The sequence below is a fragment of the Carex rostrata genome, chromosome 12, assembly GCF_964058835.1.
Source record: "Carex rostrata chromosome 12, lpCarRost1.2, whole genome shotgun sequence".
Classification (NCBI taxonomy): Eukaryota; Viridiplantae; Streptophyta; class Magnoliopsida; order Poales; family Cyperaceae; genus Carex; species Carex rostrata.
In genome coordinates, this window is record NC_135929.1 from 7,691,142 (window position 1) to 7,710,559 (window position 19,418).

Consider the following 19,418-nt stretch of genomic DNA (forward strand, 5'->3'; position numbering starts at 1 on the left):
ATTTTGGATGTAATAGGAGATTAGTAGTAGATTTTTTTTTTTTTTTCATGTAATGAACTATGGTAGGATGATATCAATCGTTTGTGAAACACATGGATATACTATACATTTATCAGGTAAAAAAAAAAGACTATATTGTGAAACTAAATCCAAACTGTAAATGTTTACTGATTACTCTCATGATTTATGATATTAAGAAATAAAAACTGAAATTAAATTAATTTTTTGTGCTTAAGATGAGTAAGAAGTAAGTGATGTTATAAGAAAATCATATCTAAACAAGCTGAAGTAAACCATACAAATGAAAAATTCAAACACTGACGATGATTCATAACAGATTGGAACTAAGAACCATCAAAACTTGTGCACGTGTAAGACCATAGATGTTATATAAACTGTTGTTAGTGACTTCACTTAAACCACCTTTTTACTAAGCATATCCAAAAGATTACAAAAGCTACAAACGAAGTGCCATCAGACAGAGAAACTCTATATACAATGTACAGGGATCATCATCTATGAAACTGAGCTAAATAGATAGTGCGCAGAAAGAACTGAGCTGAAGGCAAGGCAAGAGAATGCCAAAAATGACATTGTAACAGAAGCATTGATAAGCGTAGTGAAGTTATCGCCTCCAAATCTCGACATCCATATGTAATTTTGCGATGTAGCGGCTGAAGCTGCTGATACCAGCATGTATGCCAAAATCTGCAAACAAAATAAAACACCCTTTAATGCAATTGTTATTTATACTGTATATAAGTTTATAAATAAAGGAAGCCAGTGGCTCAACCAACTTACAAAACAGACAACAGAAGTATCACCATTTGCAAAACCTCATCAGATTCTTTAAACTATTTTTTTTTTATTAAAGAACAAAAGAAGACTAGACTAAATAACTACTGTGAGAATATACTGGTAATATCTTTATTTGAAAATAGAATCTTTCACGACAAAAGATTGCTTAATATCTTCATTTCAGAAAACTGCTTTCTATTTTTCCTAAATCTAAAGCAAAATCAAAATTCCAACCAAGTCTTATTATTTGAATTAAAAATTCCAACCAAGTAAAAAACTACATTCTTAGAACAACTATATTTGAATTATCTCAAAAAAAGTTCTACTCTCATAAAGCCTACAACTAAGTACAATTATGTACCTCCAAAAAAACACAGAACAAAGCATCTAATATACCCCGCACAATGAAGAGAAGTAGAGAACAAAACACCCCACAAAAATTTGAAAAAATAAATAAATAACTAGCCTCGCAGATACAGCTTTCTATTCAAAATGTTGGGTAATATCCAAGCTTATGGGTGATACAAGATATCCCTTGTTTGTTGGGTGCATATGATCATAAGCAGTTTTGTATTGGTACAGTAAATCATCTAAAAAAATGATTGCCGAACTGTCTTTTGTAAGCTAAACTAGATAGAAGATGAACAACTATGAACAAGTGCATGCTTAAGATGGATTAAAAATTACATAAAACAAGATATGTTTTGTAATTTTGGAGAAAAAAACAGGAAATACACATCTAAAAGGAGTCAGGTAGCACATAGGGGAATAAAAAATTATTTTTCAGTCTTTATTTTTATACCTCATTTAATAGTACTGAGAAAAATCAAGATATAATATTTTGCAAACACTGCTAGGTGAAACATCAATGGACCTCCAAAATAGCATGTATTCCAAAATTAAACAAATAAAGCTAACAAGGCTGCTAAAATTGGTATTTTACACCAACTAAAACACAATAGAAATTGAGTTTTTCTTGCCTGATCCATTGCCAAGTTGAAACAGTAACCAATAGGTCGGCTGATAAAGTGCTTCCTGGTAAAAAGTTGGTGCAATTCGGCAGTAAATTGAAATGCAGAATACATAAAACCAATCACGTTTATACTCAGCAAGTACCTATTAAAAAAAAAGAAAAAAGACAGAGATAATTCATCTAATTATGGAACAGAACAACTTCGATAAAGTTAATTTAATCTCCAATCTACTTGTCAATTTGATGTAGAGAACACTTGATAAGTTTCAAAACAGCAAACTCAATAGCTAAAGAAATTGTGATTCTTTTCATGTCAGAGAAATGCTAAATACATCCATGAGTACTATCACAATGCTTTGTTAAAGGGTTCAACTTCAGCTGGTACACACCGGTACCCTACCTATTATCAAAACTGTTATACAAGTACCAGTATTGGGTTTTCTTTTGGCATTTCCAAACATGCATTGATATCTGTGCACAATCAAGCTCTCACAATCTTTAACTAGTGTTAACCACAACTACATAAATCAAAATTTTCATTTCAGAAGTTAAAGTTGACACAAACCTGTACTCTTGGTATCTGATGAACGAATCACCAGCCCAGCCAGGTACTGTATCAGCTGCCATGAGAGAGAAAGAAACCAAACAAAGAACCAGAGCGGAAACCCTAAGCCCCAATTCCAACCTCCTCAGCTCATTCATCCTAAACTTCCACGGATTCGGCGCCAACAGCCCTCTCTTCACTGATCCACTACCATTCGCAGCCGACGCCTTGGCAACCGTGAGATCGGCGGTGGCCAAAAGGCTCCCAATCGTCACAGCCGACGATGCATTGTTTGCATACGAATTCGGATTCGGGTCGGGGGTACTGGTAGGTTTATCGGGTGAGCGGAGAACTATGGCGAGACGAGAGGGAGAGAAGGGAGGAGAAGGGAGGGGTAAATGATTGTTGGGAGGAGGTTGGGTGGGGCCATGATCGGACGGAGGAGAAGGAGAAGGTAGGATTGTATTCTCCGGCGGAGGCGGAGGGGAAGGTGAGGTTGGGTTTTCCGGCGATGGTAGAAGTGGGCTTTGTGGTGGAGAAGGTGGCGGAGACAGAGGCAGGGGCAAGGGCTCGGGAGATGATTGGAGAGGGGATGCCATGAGAGAGAGAGTGGAGTGGAGGCGTGGAGCAGAGACAGCAGACTGAAACGGGGATCAGTTTGTAAAAAGGGAGAATTTCACGTGTACCCTCAAAAACATCAAAATTACGTATTTTCCCTCTATATTTAAAATTACGCATTTTCCCTCTAAACTTCAAGAACAAACAAATTTACCCATTTTATTGTCTTTTATGTTAAAACATATTCTAAATTTATAAAATACCTATTCCACCCTTTCATTAAAAGCATAAAATGCCAATTTTACTCAAATTTGAATCTAAAGGGTTCCTCCGACTGAAATGCTTTAAGATCTGTACCTGCTAGAATAGCACGGATTTTAAAGCGAATACACACAGATATTGAAGCAACGTGCACTGATTTTAATGTGATGCATGTGGATCAGGATTGCTTTAAGATTTGTACGTGCTAGATTAGCACGAATCTTGAAGCGAACATGTACATATATTGAAGTGATGTGCGGCGATCGGACGGTAAAACAACCCTTCAGATTCAAATTTGAGTCCGATTAGGTATTTTATGCTTTTAATAAAGAGTAAAATCGGTATTTTACAAATTTAGAATGAGAACTAATATAAAAGACAATAAATTTGATAAATTTGTGAGTTTTTGAAGTTTAGAAGGGAAATAAATAATTTTGAAGTTTTTGAGGGTATACATGAATTCCCCCTTGTAAAAAAGTACTCTGACAAGTCTCTTTGATACCAGTGTTATAAATAACAGTATGTGGTCATCGGACAGACAAAGTACTGCAAAGTGATTAATCAAAAATAATTGTCTGTTTAGTCGGAAAGATCCATGACAGCTGGTCATTGCCAATGACTAATCGACCTAAACGGAGGTTTTCTACAACAATGTTTGATACTTTGGCAAGTTGCATACATAACAAAAAGCCATGATAGTTTTTATATCCCTTTTAAACTTCATAAATTACAAATTACATAGATTGTTTTACTAGGAGGGTCCACTTAATATTGTTTTTGGTGACACTCGATTACACCTTATATTTTAAAAAAAGTCTAAATAGCCAATTCAAATTATTCAACATGATAGATATATTAAAATATGTTTGCAGATTAAATTTTACATTTTTTTTATTTTTTTTTAATATTTATTAAGTATTTTACAAAATCGTTATTTTCAGACCATTAAATTTTTTATATCAATCTTAATAAATAGTGAAAAAAATTCAAAAAATATTAAATTTGATATGCAAGTATATTTTAATGAGTTTGGCTAATATAACATCAGTGTCATTTTAGCTTATGTAACACCAACTCTAAAACCTATCAAATCAACTTCAAACGACTAATCCAAACCGTTTAAACCGATTTACATTATGAGTGATGCGTTTACATACAATTTTTATATATTTTCGAGTTATTTTAGTATCAAATCAAGCGGTAAAAATATTGAAAAATGAATGTATTAAAATTAACTTAAAAACTCACACATTTGACCACTTGACTTAATACTAAATAAATTCAAAAAGTTATAAATTTTGCATGTAAATGCACAACTGATGAAGTAATCAGTTTGAACGGTTTTGATTCACCATTTGAAGTCGATTTGATAGGTTTTAGAGTTGGTGTTATATAGGTTGAAATGACACTGATGTTATACTAGCCAAACTCTATTTTAATATATCAATCATGTTGAAAGTTTTGGATCGATTGTTTGAATTTTAAAAATATAAAGTATAATTCGACGTCATAAAAAAAGATGTAAGCGGATCGCTCCTCTTGTTTTATACCTGTATTATTATTTCGGTATTTTGTAATTATTTTTTAATTTGCCCAAATTATATGAACACCGCACTATTTTTCAATATTATCAATACAATTATATTTATTCACAGAAGTATCAATATTTTGATGTATCATTACATTATAAAAAATGAATGATTTCCGAACGATACTTATATTAGATTTTTTTTTAAAAATAGAATCAATTTTAATTATTTTAATAAAACAACTACTACTGAGTTGATTTTTATCAAGCTTCTAAATAGCGTTTATAGCGGTGTAGCGGGGAGACAAAAAAAAAGCTTTAGCGAATAGCGGAGCTATAGCGAAAGCTATTATAAATAGCGTTTTTTTATTTCAAAAATTATATTTTATATTTCTACTAATAGTAAAAAGAGTGATGCTTCTATGGACATAAGGGCCTATTTGTAAAATGAATATATTTTTATTTTCAAAGTTCAAACAACCGATCCGAACCGTTCATCTTGTTCTCCATATTAATATATCTTTGGAGACCAAATTTTACATTTTTCTGAATTTATTTACTATTTATTAAGATGGGTATAAAAAATATCAAATTCAGACCATTGAATTTTGTACTCATCTTAATAAATAGTAAAAAAAATCAGAAAAATGTAAAATTTGGTCTCCAAGCACATATTAATATGGAGAACAAGATGAACGGTTCGGATCGACTGTTTGAACTTTAAAAATAAAAATATGTTCATTTTACAAATAGGTCCTTATGTCCATAGAAGGCTTTGCCTAGTAAAAATGTCTCATCAAGAAAACAAATATCAAATTAATTAAGAAGTTCTAATATTATTCATATTAAACCAATACAAAGTTCAAATTGTCATTCAAAATATCCCTAATTCAAAAACTATCGATATATTTTATATTCAAAATATACCACTACCGTATATTAATGCATGATACAAAATTTAATTGATATAGCGGTATAGCCCGCACATGTTCCATTGTATTGATATAGCTTAATAAAGTAAAAAAAAAAAAACCAATCTAGATATTAAGGCCCATTAAAATTGCAAAATCATGTTTTCAGAAAAAAAAAAATTGCAAAATCATAACCCATGTAGCATAGCGGACCGCTATTGCCGCTACGCGCTATAGCGAACCGCTATTACCGCTATAGCGGTCGTAGCTTGATTAGCGCAGTTTTAGCCCATAGCTTAGCTTTCTGGGTCCAAAACCGCTATAGCTTGATTTTTATAAAAAACAGCTCCACCGATTCTAAGGATCGATAGAGGGATGAATAAGTAGAAATGACCAACTCAAATTTCTGAAAACAAAATTTAAATTATTTCTCCACCAATTCTAGAATCGGTGGAACTGTTTTTTATAAAAACAAAATCAATAATATTTGTTATATTAAAACAAAAACAAAATCAATAATTCTTGGCGCATCATATTTTTCCCGGAAAATGACACTACTACTGGATTTTTTTTTTTAAATAGAATTCGTAATAATTGTTTCGTTCAAACAAGCCTGGCGCGGGCTGAAGCTAGCAAACTAGCCTCCACCGATCCTAGGGATCGGTGGAGCAAAAAAAATAAGTTCTACACCGGTCCTAGGGACCGATGGAGCAGCTTTTGCACATGCCACAGCTACCACACGGAAGGCCACAAAATTAAACTCTACACCGGTCCCTAGGACCGGTGGAGCTCTTTCTGCACCGTTTCTGTGCATCGGTGTAGAATTTACATTTCTATACAGCACCTTTCTTCTTCTCTCTTCTTTCTTCTTCGCTTCCCAGACGCCATTGTTCTTCTTTTTTTTCATTATTTCGTTTTTTTCAAATTCAATAGAAAAGTGGTCATATGAACAGATCGCCACCACCATTGTACTCAGCATCGTCTTCTGATTATTGTTGTGAGTTTTTTTTTACTCATATGCTTATATTTAGTGTTATAAAATTGAAAAATATTTAGAGTTTGATTTAGTGTTTATTTTGTAGTCATATGTTTATATTTTAGTTTTTTTTACTCATATGTGTATATTTTCAGTTATTTTACTCATATATTTATATTTAGTTTATTTTTTACTCATATGTTTATATTTATTGTTTTTTTGTACTCATATATTATGTAGTATTTTTTTTTACTCATATATTTATTAATTTAGTGTTTGATTTTTGTTCAGCAAAATGTCACTGCTATTGATCAATGTGTATTATGGTGGTAACCTTCAAAGCACTTCAACAGGTGTTGGTTATGACATAGGGGCTGCATTTACCTTTACTGTATCTGATTCTACCAGTTTTGCCATTATAAGACGGCAAATATACGTTGGACTTGAATTGCTTCCAAGTCGAGTCAAATTGACAATCAGGGTACGTATGAACACAACACCGCCCGGATCGTACCATTTCTCACTATTTCGGATAGAAAATGAGGAAACTTGGGATGTCATTAAACAAACTGCAGCTCAAGTGGCTGGATTTAAGGTAATAGAATTGGTAGCTGAGGCGCACCAGGCTAGAAACCAAACCAGTTATGATCCGTGTCCAGATAGTTTGCCCGGAGGTAGTAACACACCGTCGGTTCAGACCGGCTTTGATCCTAATTCGGGCAGTGTACCTGTACCCACCTACACACATCCGGTTCAGGCCGGTGACGACCTTTGTGAGCAATCAGATCAAGACACAGAATCTGATAGAAGTTCTTTTGATGATGATGATTCGGATGAAGCATGGAACGCAGATATGGACGAAGCGGAGGCTGAAATGAACGACCGAGAAATATTGAAGGATTGGCACAACTCGATCCCATTTCTCAATCGAGGACCTAAGCATCCATGTTCCTCATTCCACGATGATTTGCCAATGCCATACGCGGATCGTGCATTTTTTGCGAACCCCCCCAGGTTAGATGAAAAATTTGCTGAAGGTCAAATGTTTGAATCCAAAGCCAAACTAAAATCAGAACTTGCTAAATTTCACCTGAACAAAAACACAGAGTTAGACGTGCTAAACAGCAGCAAAACCAAGTATAGAGTTAAGTGTAAATCTTCAAAATGCCAATGGAAATTGTATGCAATTGTAGTACCAACGGGTGCATGAACAATTTCCACCAACCCGTTTATCCACACATGTTTTGGCAGTGCTGAAAGGTTGGATAGTCATCAAATGACTTCTAGAGTAATTGCTGATATTATTAACCAGCTTTGAAAGATGATCTGGAGTTAAGCATTAAAATGGTCAAGCATCTGGTTAAAGTTAAATTTGGGACAGTAGTGCCCTCGTATAATAAGTTGTGGAGAGGTAGAGAACTTGCAATTGCGAACTTGTTTGGGAGTTGGGAAAAGTCTTACGAGGTGCTGCCATCGTTTTTGGCTGCCATCAAAGCGTCTAATCCAGGTACACAGTACCTACTAGAAAGTGAACCATCAACCAAGTTTAATATCAATATTTTCAACCGGGTTGCATGGGCATTTGGGCCATGCATTGAGGCATGGCCTTATCTTCGACCCGTTATCAGTGTTGATGCCGGGCACTTATCCGGAAGGTATAAGGGTAAACTTTTTATGGCTTGTGCTTACGATGCAGAGCAACAACTCTTGCCACTTGCATTTGCAATTTGTGAAAAAGAGTCTATAGAAAATTGGGGTTGGTTTATGAATTGGTTGCGTACCAATGTTGTCGGACCAGGAAAAATATGTGTCATCTCGGACCAGCATCTTGGTATACGAGGGGTGTTTGAGGCTCCTAATCTGGGATGGTGTGAGGAACAAGGTGAAGCTGTACACCGACTGTGTTCACAGCATATTTGTGAAAATATTTGGAAAAGATACCCTCAAAAGTGGATCAAAAAGGTATTCAAGAAATTTGTTGAGAAGAAAAAAATCTGGAGATTTGAAGAGGGGATGAATTTGATTAAGCAAAGAGATGCAGGTGTACATGACTACATTATGAAATTTGGTAAACGGCTCCGCAACTCTGATGCAAAGCCTTTGGCTCTGCATAAGTGGACACAAGTGCATGATGGATTCCTCAATCGGTGGGGTATAATGACAAGTAATGGCTCTGAAGTACTAAACAGTGTATTTAGGATTGCCAGGCAACTACCTGTGTGTGCAATTGTTGATAAGACATTTTATAAGTGCGTCGACTGGTTTGTAAATAGGCGGGAGGTTGCGATTGGATGGGAGGCAACGGGATTGGATTTTTCAATGAACATTACACAAGTTTTACATCGTCGTAATGAGAAAGCAAGAAAACATGATGTAAGACCGATGTATTATGGCCATAACAACTATGAGGTTATTGATAAAGATGGACTTCTCGAGACAGTAAGTTCTTATATGAAAAATCTAATTATTTACTTTCACGTAATACATTTGATGTAAATAATTTTTTTTAATTGAAGGGTGTTCGGGGCGAAGTGAAGTACAATGTTACCTTCCCTCCGGAAGGAATGCCTATATGTTTGTGTCAGAGACCTCAATTAACAGGAATCCCATGTAACCATGTTCTTGCAGTTTGTTTCGTGAGGAGGCTAAATCCTAACAACTATGTTAGCCCATATTACAGCTTACAAAATTATATAAACACTTGGTCTGGTCGTTTCAATGGATTTGGAAATAAACGGGATTGGCCATTGTATAATGGCCCCGTTATAAGGCCAGATCCGGATAAAGTAAATAAGGGTAGGAGAAAACACTTGCGAATTAAAATGGCTATGGACAAGATGGAGGCCCCTGCGAAGAGGCGTAATGCTTGACAACATAATTTGTAAGAATTGGTTGTGTTTTAAATCATTTGTAACAGTTGTACTCATTAATGTTTCTTATTTAGACATTTTTATTGTATTCTAATAATTGATTGTGTTGACATTGTATTGTATCATTAGGGATGTATCTTATTTAGACATTTTTAAAGATTGATTCCCACCAATTGGCTACACCAAATTTTGTGTTCTTTATATGAAAATTTCGCTTAAGTCATGATCTATATGCATGTAAAACAGTTTTATAAAACTCGGTCCAGAGCTATGTGAAATATGTGTTTTTGTACCGGAGAATCTGCTGGTATTGAGGCAGCAGCATTTTTCTGCACACCTGAACTTTAAAGATTAATTCCCACCAATTGGCTACACCAAATTTTGTGTTCTTTATATGAAAATTTCGCTTAAGTCATGATCTATATGCATGTAAAACAGTTTTATAAAATTCGGTCCAGAGCTATGTGAAATATGTGTTTTTGTACAGGAGAATCTGCTGGCAGCTACAAACAAGCATAATTTGAACAACACATTTAGTCATGCTACAAACATTCAAATAAGCATAATTTAAAGGATTATTAAAGTTAGTCTAATTAAAGTTACAATAGTCAATTAAACATAAATTTAAAGCCAATCTAACATTAACCTTACATTAATGGATCCAATCTAATTACTCTTCAGGTACCTCTGCAAAAAAAATTTAAAATGTATCATGCATTATGCAATAAATTATGGATCCAATCCAAAAATTAAAATGTATCATGTTTAATAGAGATACTTACTCAGTCAAAACATGTTAATTCCTTCTTCGGCGCACACGCGGTGGTCCAAGGGCACCAGTCCCGGGAGTGTACGGGTGAGTAGGCTGCCTTGTACGGTCTCCAATAGGTGGATCCCAGTAGGATGGAACATAATCTGCTGTAAGATTTCCAGGATCTGCAGTGGAAGGAGCATAATTTGAAGTTGATGGAGCATAACATGAAGTGGATGGAGCATAACCTGAAGTGGATGGTCCCATCATACTAAAGCCTCCCGCTAGTTCATCGATCATGAACTGAGAAATCTGTCCATGCTGTGTGCCGCTCATGAAGTTCTCCCACGCCGGAGGAGGCTCTGAAGTTGAAGGGCGATGGTAATGCTGATCAGGGATATCATCATTCAAATTGATCATGTCCAAGTCCGTAGGGATCCCAGCACTGTCGAGTATGCCTTGGAAGATGTGAATCTGATCAATATCCTCCATAATGGCACGGACATTCTCGAGCATCAGCTTGCCATATGCCATTTGTCCCGGTGTCTTCACCATATCTATTGCTTGCATAGTGAATTGTATCTCTCGAGAAATCTGCATAACACATTTCGAACTGTGACATATTGCACATTATTATTGAAAAATCTAATTTGATTGAAAAAATAAATAATGTACGAACCACACGAGAATGCCTATGACCATGAGGAACGTACTCCATTGTTGCAACATCTCCTGTCCGCGGGGGAGGCTGACGTCGTAGAGCTTCCGGATTGTTATCTGATAGATACACTGATCTCATACCACGCGCGTTGAACCAATGCATGTACATATGATGCCTCCCCATGTCATATGGTCTCCGCTCTCTAATTAGTATTGCAGGCTTCTCAATGAACTCACTATGAGTAATCTTCCAACAACCATCCCTTGTTGAGTTGTCATCATGATACCACGCATCTCTTAAATAACTGATCTCATCCCATGGTAAAGGAGGAGGAGGCGGGATCTCTTGGTACTTACCAAACTGGCGCATGACCCTATCCGCATGCTGATACTCTACCATCCAGAAATGGATCACGTAACCGCAGGTCATCCAATACCTCTTTTGTCCTCGAACATGTCCAGGTAACTGATGATAGTAATCAACGTATGGTCGCCAGTTAACTGTCTCATCAGCTAGTCTGTCGAAGCTATCTCTATATGTGGCTGTACCACCTGTCAAAAAAAATATAAATTTTAAAAAACAATTATAAATCTATCGAATTCATCTCGAATTATAAATCTTTATACCTAAGTGAGGGTTGCGTTTCCACAAATGTCGAGTGGTCCACTTAACACCGAAAGCATTTCTCGTATCCTCATCTGCACCACCGAAGGGAGGTGGCTCGTCTCGGGGAATAGGCCGACCAATAGTAAATCGAGTCCATGACCAAATCTGTAACAATAACATCGGACCCGCTATAGTGTCTACTCCTGCAAGGCAAGCACGCGACAACTCTCGATAGAGATGTGCGAGTACGGCACCTCCCCAATTGTATTCTCGTGGAGTCTCTAGATCATTGATGAATTGCAAGTACATTGCAGGGACTCCATCCGTACTAGAATCCGGAAACATAACTGACCCGAATAAATCCATACAAAAACCTCGGGTGTACTGTGCAACTCTCTCAGCACTGTGCCAATCTTGTAAGGGTTCACTAAATTTGGCCCGCACCCATTTCAGTCTAATCGCATAAGCAGAGACGGACAATCGTTCTTGCGATGTGTTAGGATTATAAATCTTATATTTATATGGCATTGTCTCAATGAGGTTATCGTAAAAAAGAGCCGGATCAGCCCCTAGATCATACTCTAAGTATGGGTTCCAATCAATATCGCTGGTGCCAGTAATCAGATCACATGCAAATTAAAAGAATTATACAATCAACAATTCACCTTAAAAAAATAGGGATTTAAATTAACCGATAAACAACTTTAATTAGTTAATTACCCTTAATCGGTAAGCCCCATAGACATGCAACATCTTCCAGCGTCACTGTCATCTCACCGACAGGTAGATGAAATGTATTGGTCTCCGGCCTCCACCTCTCAACCAGGGCACTAATCAAATGCGGATCAATCTTGCAATCATTAAGGCGAGCAATTTGATACAACCCTAATCTCTTCAGAGCATCATCCATCCGACTATTGTAAGGAACACTAGTCTGATGTGAATTTATCTGGTTCAATGAAAAAGAAGGCTACCAAAAAGAAATAAAACATTATAAACCCTTCAAATACTTCATATAATATTTATTTGCAACAAATAATTAATAGATATAATCAAAATTACCATATCACGAACTTTCCATGCTCTGTGGTTCTGTGGTGCTAACTTCAACAGCTCCGGATAATTCACATTATCCATTGACTCTGTTAGAAAATTTGATAAACAATATTTTTGCAACTAATGAGAGTCATCACACATAATTATATAAACAAAAAAAATTTCAAGCATATGGCTACAATAATCAAAATTTATGTAAACAACATATCATCTAATTTTGATTTTAATAATAAACTTCATGAATATACTAATTTTACACATTTATAATTTTATCTAATTTTAAACTTCATGAATATTACTAATTTTACACATTTATAATTTTATCTAATTTTAAACATCATGAGAGTCATCACACATTTATCTAATTTTATACAAATTATAATACATACTACTAAAAATTTACATTATACTACATGAACACTTAATTACACAAATTTATTCTACATAAATACTAAAATTACACTAAATTAACATCAAATGAACTATAAATTAACACTACATTAGCACTAAATTACACTAAATTAAAATCAAATAAACTCTAAATTAATACTACATTACCACTAAATTACTAAATATACTCCAAATTAACACTAAATTACACCAAATACTAATTTCACACTACATTTCACAAAAACAATCTAAAAATACTAAACAAACTAAATTAAATTAGTTATTTATTTTAATTCGGCTAAAATAAATAAATTAAAAAAAGAGGAATTTTTACCTTATCAAAATCGTAGATCTGAAGAGTTTCTAATTCTCTTCGACGATCTGAAAATTTTGAAACAATTGGATGGAAAAATGATTGAGTATATTGAAAGAATTAAAAAAAAAAAAAAAAAAAGGAAGAAGATGAACTCACCGTTTGGAGAAGAAGGGCTCGCACGGGTGGGGAAAAGGAGAAAGGGGGCGAGCTTGCGCGCAGCATTTACAAAACAAAGCTCCACCGATCCGTAGGATCGGTGTAGGCTTCAATCGGATCTTCTGTGGCTGCTGATTACGCTGATTGCGCTGAGAGGAAAATTGAGCTACACCGGTCCCTAGGACCGGTGTAGAAGGGTTTTTTTTTGCTCCACCGATCCTGTGGATCGGTGGAGGCTAGTTTTCGAAAATCACCTAGCGAAGGGCTTATTCGGTTGAATTATTTTAATGTAATTCTATTTAAAAAAAAAAATCCTACTACTGTGTGACAAATAGTGAGGTGAGTAGAATAATGCATTCACACGGGTTGAAGTAAACCGTCTTACTCTAAATCAGTAGACGAAATCATATAAAATCCAACACAAAAATGGGGTCGAACAAAGCCGATTTTTTATTCATAGCGTTAGAAAAATAATAAATTAAAACAGTATCATCAATCACTCATCTATATCCATATCTGAGAATTTATAACGGATAAAACTACAATAAAATTTTTAACTATTCATATCTGACTGTTATACTTCTAAACCACAATAAATATACTCTATATTCTTAAATTGATTTATTAAATTGCATATACATACTAATAATTTATTAAACTGTATATACATATATATTTCGATAAACAATATAATACTATGATATAATTAGTGATTAATATTTTAATAAATTATGATGTATGTTTTGTAACAAACACGGTTGCTATTACATAAAGCCTTGATCAAGATGTTATACATGTAAACATTTGGTTCAATCCCATCTCTCTTCATGTCGCTATACAGTGGGCTTATCATGCTAAATCTGTTCTCTTTAAACAATGCATCAAAAAGGTAATTATATACCCTAACAGTACAGTTACACCCGAGCTCATTTACACGGTAAAAGGTCTTAACGGCTTACATCACATAACCTGTTTGAGAATATGCTTCTATGAGTGTAATCATAAGGAGGCAAGTGATCAGGAGGTATTTTGCTGGAAGTGAGAGAATTGTGTGCTTTGCTGTCTTGAGAAACAGAGTGGGGAATTTTGTCGAACACATGGTGTGCATAAGCTGGTATCAGCCTCCTTTTATGGGTTATCAAATTCTTGCCACACCTATAACATTGCTGCACAACTGCACAATGGAGAAGATTAAAATTCCATGACATCAACCTAAATATATGAGTATAAATGAAACAGATACAAAGTGAACAATGGTACAACCTTATCTGTTTAACAGCCATTTCATTAAACATCATGAAAGCTCCATGCGTGTCACCCTGTTTGTAGCCATACCAATCTCACCCTATTTGCAAAAGCCATTAATAAGAGTGTTGTAAGAAATAACGAATTAGGGTTGCAACTACCCTCTTCTATTGTCATTCAACGACACAACTAGAGTGCTTTAATTAATCAAATTAGAACTTGGGAGTGCATTCCATGAGAGACATTTTAACAAACACTTTTAACTGCAAATCCTAGCTGCCAACACATTTTGCAGTTAAAGGTGTTTGCTAAAATGCCTCTCATGGGACTGAAGACTGAGAGGTGGCTCGAGCAAAGTACCGTACTAGGTTTAGGGTTTTTGAGAGATCCCAGAGCAAGAACAAGAACCAGAGATGGTGATACTTCATTTACTTATTTGTGCAACCAACTGATATTGGGCCCCACAGCCTGTTTAAGCCCAAACAAAACCCAGCTTAGCTGCCGGCTTAGATTTTTTTTATTTCTTCCCTATAGCCCTTTGCAAAAGTAAAAAGAAAAAGGAAAAAAAAAAGCAATTCCATTTTTGCCGAAAAACAGATGTAAATGCCAAAATATCCCTATAAAATATTGCAAAACAATTTTTAAGGAGAAGTCAAATGATTTAAATTAAAAAAAAAAAAAAAAAAAACACAAACAATTCTGGAGCCAGAACGAAAAGAGCACAGAAATACAGTCAAGTCATCATCCTTTTTGAAATTTCAAAAAAGAAGTTCAGATTTCCTTATGTACATTTTATTCTTCATTTGGCATCTCATCTAAACAAACACCTTCACTTCACTATAAAAGGATAATATCTAAACTTTTAATTCTTCAGTAAAAAATTTCAAGATAAACAAATTACTTGATGTCCATAACAACAGTCATCTTTAAAGGAGATCCAGAACAACAGAAACCATAACAAAAAAACACAAAAGGATAAGAAATTAGAAACATAGTGTTATCAGGACCCTCAGTAAATTAATCATGCTTCAACCTGCAGTTCTCTGGAGCCCAAATATAAATGTAAATGGCTTTCACTAGTAAAGATACATTGAGAGAGAGAGAGAGATGTGTTGAGAATGGGGTGGTAGCATAGTCACAAGATTCACAAATTATATCCGAATTATTTGCGAATAATTCACTTTTTTGGTGATGATGAACCGAAGGACGAATTATTCGGTTAACCGAACTTTGACTGAATTATACCCGAATAATTCGCGAATTTTACAAACTTCTCCCAAATTTTTCCCAGAACAATTTTTTTTTCGCTTTCTTGTATGACTGAGTTTTCTGGTCCGGATAATTCCAAATCATTCCCGCATTATACCCGAATAATTCATTTGTCACTATGGGTGGTAGCACAGTTGGCTAGGAAAAAGAGAGAGAGAGATACCCAAAGGTCGAGAGTTTGAGCCCCTCTCACCACTTTCACCGAGTTTAGGGAATTCAGATCATTTGCACTCGGTCAGGTACCTGGGAGGATACAGATTCAAGTTTAGGGGGAATTTCATGTATACCCCTCAAAAACAAATCATATACAATGGTGTAAAGATATTGACAGAGCAGTTTTGGCTTCATACAGCGCATCAATCATATACAATGCCATACTCTTGGAAAGGATATCAAGTCCCGATCACCAAACCTTTTGCATGTGACAAGCCATATGTACATTTTTTACCAGGCTTAACCAGAAGACAGTTTCTCAGATCTCCATTTGTTATACATACATCATCATCGGGCCTTTGCAAAAATAAATTTAAAGTAACTTTTCAAAACAAGAAAAGCATGTACAAGAAAATATTTTTTATAAGAAAAATTTAACAACATTTTATTAAATTGAATTAAAAGGGTAATCAACTAAAAATTTTAAGACAAAAAAAACAGTCATTGACAAATATACCAGCAAAGGCAGAGTGATTTAGAAATAAAAATGAGCATATGAAATATAGAAAACAAAAAACCATTAACCCAACAACAATGCAAAAATGGAAGGTAAAAGTGAGCAATGAAAGCACAATTAAAAATTAAAGGTTAACAACATAGACGAATGACAGCAAAGCAAAATTATATCTTGGAGGTAGTGATAACATAAAATCACCAAAATGCTTTCTAATATGGGTGCATTAAAATGTATCATTGGCATCCTAGAAGTCAATGTAGCAAGCAGTAATTAAGAAAATCTTGTGCTGATACTATAGACCTTAATAAAAAAAGGGATAAAGAAGTCCTTCACAACTGGAAAAAAAAAATTGTTTCAAATAAAAAGCAATATCAAGCAAAAGGAAAGAGAGTCAACAAAACCAAGAAGCATATACTAAAAGTGTTGTGAAGACCCTCAGCAAGCTTCATAATTTTATTTCAACATGTTGTTCTCTGGGGCCCATATAAAAATGTACATGGTTCACTTTACATCTGTGGCAACATCATGTTGTCACTTCTGTGGCAGCTGATGTGGACTCCAACTCAGTAACATTTGGATATATTCTCCTGTAAGTGTCCGAAGTAGAGAAATGACACATTTGCTCTCGAAAACCGACCAATTAGAAGACTGTCAATTTCATGCATGATATTATGAACTTCAGAGGGGAAAATTCGTTATTTCAAAGTTTTTGAGGAGTATACATGAAATTCCCCCAAATTTAAAATTTTCACATGTAGATGCATCACTCACAAGGTAAATGGGTTTCAACGGTTCGGATTCGTCTCCGATAGATTTTAGAGTTGAGTTCACAAAAGGGCTTGGTGAACTTAAGAACAGCCTAGTTCTACTCTATGTGTGCATGCATGCATTTGCACAAAGAGAGAGAGACATTCACCTCCATTACCCAAACTTGAGAGCACACTTTGGGCTCATTCGGTAATAAACAGGAGAGAAATTAATATAAAGAGTGAGGCTATGGTACTTTGCAAAGCGCAGAACAGTCTGTGCTTATGGATAAATATCTCCATTAACAAAGTACAAATATATTGAGCGAGCTTATGGTACTTTTTGAATTGACACAAAAGCCATGGTAAGGTCAGAATTTTAATATATTAAGTAACAAAATTTCGATCGTTTATACCGATCACAACTTCATAATTTAGTGCAAGCATAAGGGTCGACTACCAATCCCTACCAAAATTCTCGTAGTACATTTTATCGGGCTTCAACAAAGAACATTCTTTTTCAGATCATCTCTGTTTCTATATTTATAATTCCATCACTGGGTCTTCACCACAAAACAAATACAATGCATGTTTATTGTTTAAAAAAACAAAAGTAGACCAACATTTCATAAAAGATTTCTATCAAATATTTTTTCTTTTCAGCAAGTTCAAAGATTCAATTCAAGGTCCAATACTTTTTTTTAAACATAAACCAATTAATCAAATAATAATAATTCCTCTAAAATCAAAATCCAACTTTCCAATTAGACCACGCACACAAGAGAAAGTTTTAAAACTTACTAAGCATCCTAAGAAAACAAATTATTATACGAATTTAACAGTTACAAAATTTACAAAAAAAAAACTCAGTAAATGAAAAGAGCGTGCAATAACCAAAATGGAGATGGTGAATTTGAAAATCGAAATGGAGATTCGGTACCTAAAGACCGATGAGAAGCAACCAGAGACCCTAAACCCTAACACACGCCAAAAGCGATGTATTAGGATTTAGGGTTTTGGAGCGGACGTCCCAGAGCAAGAGTCAGTGACTCGGGTGTCGTGATACTTCATTTCTTTTTTCTTCTCATTTTTGTGCAAGCAAGTGATTTTGGGCCTGATGGCCTGTTTAAGCCCAAACAAAACCAACTTATTTAGCAGGCCGACGCACCATGAACAATCATCTATAAATCTTATAGATTAGCATCAAATAATAAATCTAAACCATACTTCACAAGTGATAGATTTACCTATAAAATTTTTAAAATTTTAAAATAATTTTATATAAAGTCAAGTGGACAAAAAATATTTAAACAATAAATGCACTAAAATTAATTTATAAATCTTTTAATTTTGACCGCTTGACTTTATACGAAAATAATTTTAAAACTTAAAATTATTGTATGTAAATTCATCATTATGAAGTAGATAGATTTCAACGGCTTAAATTTGTCGTTAAAACAGATATAATATATTTTAGAGTTAAGTTCACTAAACATCTTGATGAGCTTAAGAACACTAGTTTTACTCATCTATATATCTCTAATAAAAACCCTCATAATTTGTGTAAAATAATATGCATATTCTAATATGATGATTGTTCTAATATGCATATATCTATGGTGACCAAAATTCACTGTATAATTTTTTGTTCATTGTACTTGTATTGTTTCGGATGCAAACTATTGTTTTGCTTTAAAGAAATATCTATTTATGTGGTATGTATTAGCCCCCTTCATTTATTAGGAATATATATATTTTTATGTTTACTCCTCAAAAGAATATTAAATGCATGGAATATATCTTGATCATATATTATTTCTTGTAGTTAGGCATATTTCGTATGAGGATGATTCAAATGTTTATATTTTTTTGTGCCCCACCATGTTTTTATTTTTAAAATATTAATAAATCAAAATTTAAATCATAAATGTCAAAATAAAACCATTAGATGTGATCTATGTTATTTTTTCTTTGTGCTCATTAAAATGGTATCACATTTTGATTTTGTTTTTATGTAAATCAATCATTTGAAAAATCAACGTCTAGAAATTATCTACATTAGTACGTCTCTACATGCTCTTGATGATAGCCCAAACGAAGTTGAAATGTCATAATTTTTTACATGTGCATAGA

The 19,418-nt window shown here is 34.4% G+C and overlaps 1 protein-coding gene and 1 long non-coding RNA gene across 2 annotated transcripts; both read right to left on the minus strand.

The window, feature by feature from the left end:
- Positions 1-331: 331 nt before the first annotated feature.
- Positions 332-2,976, minus strand: LOC144563508 (CASP-like protein 4A3). Its single transcript, XM_078312993.1, has 3 exons — positions 2,337-2,976; positions 1,779-1,914; positions 332-708 (listed from the first exon to the last, which is right to left on the minus strand). Exons 1-3 carry the CDS (start codon positions 2,912-2,914, stop codon positions 517-519), a joined length of 906 nt encoding a protein of 301 aa, XP_078169119.1. The 5' UTR covers positions 2,915-2,976; the 3' UTR covers positions 332-516.
- An 11,093-nt stretch (positions 2,977-14,069) lies between these two features.
- LOC144563278 (uncharacterized) lies at positions 14,070-18,340 on the minus strand. Its single transcript, XR_013514294.1, has 3 exons — positions 18,226-18,340; positions 14,619-14,700; positions 14,070-14,529 (listed from the first exon to the last, which is right to left on the minus strand). It is a non-coding gene; the product is annotated as an uncharacterized LOC144563278 (long non-coding RNA).
- Positions 18,341-19,418: the final 1,078 nt, after the last annotated feature.

Bases quoted from the DNA above. Each gene is read 5' to 3' on its own strand.
- LOC144563508 (XM_078312993.1), bottom strand. From the start codon at position 2,914: ATGGCATCCCCTCTCCAATCATCTCCCGAGCCCTTGCCCCTGCCTCTG. The intron at 1,915-2,336 runs GTTTGTGTCAAC...TTTTTTTAATAG, and splicing joins ATCAGATACCAAGAGTACAG to GTACTTGCTGAGTATAAACG. The intron at 709-1,778 runs GCAAGAAAAACT...TTTTGTTTGCAG, and splicing joins TCAACTTGGCAATGGATCAG to ATTTTGGCATACATGCTGGT.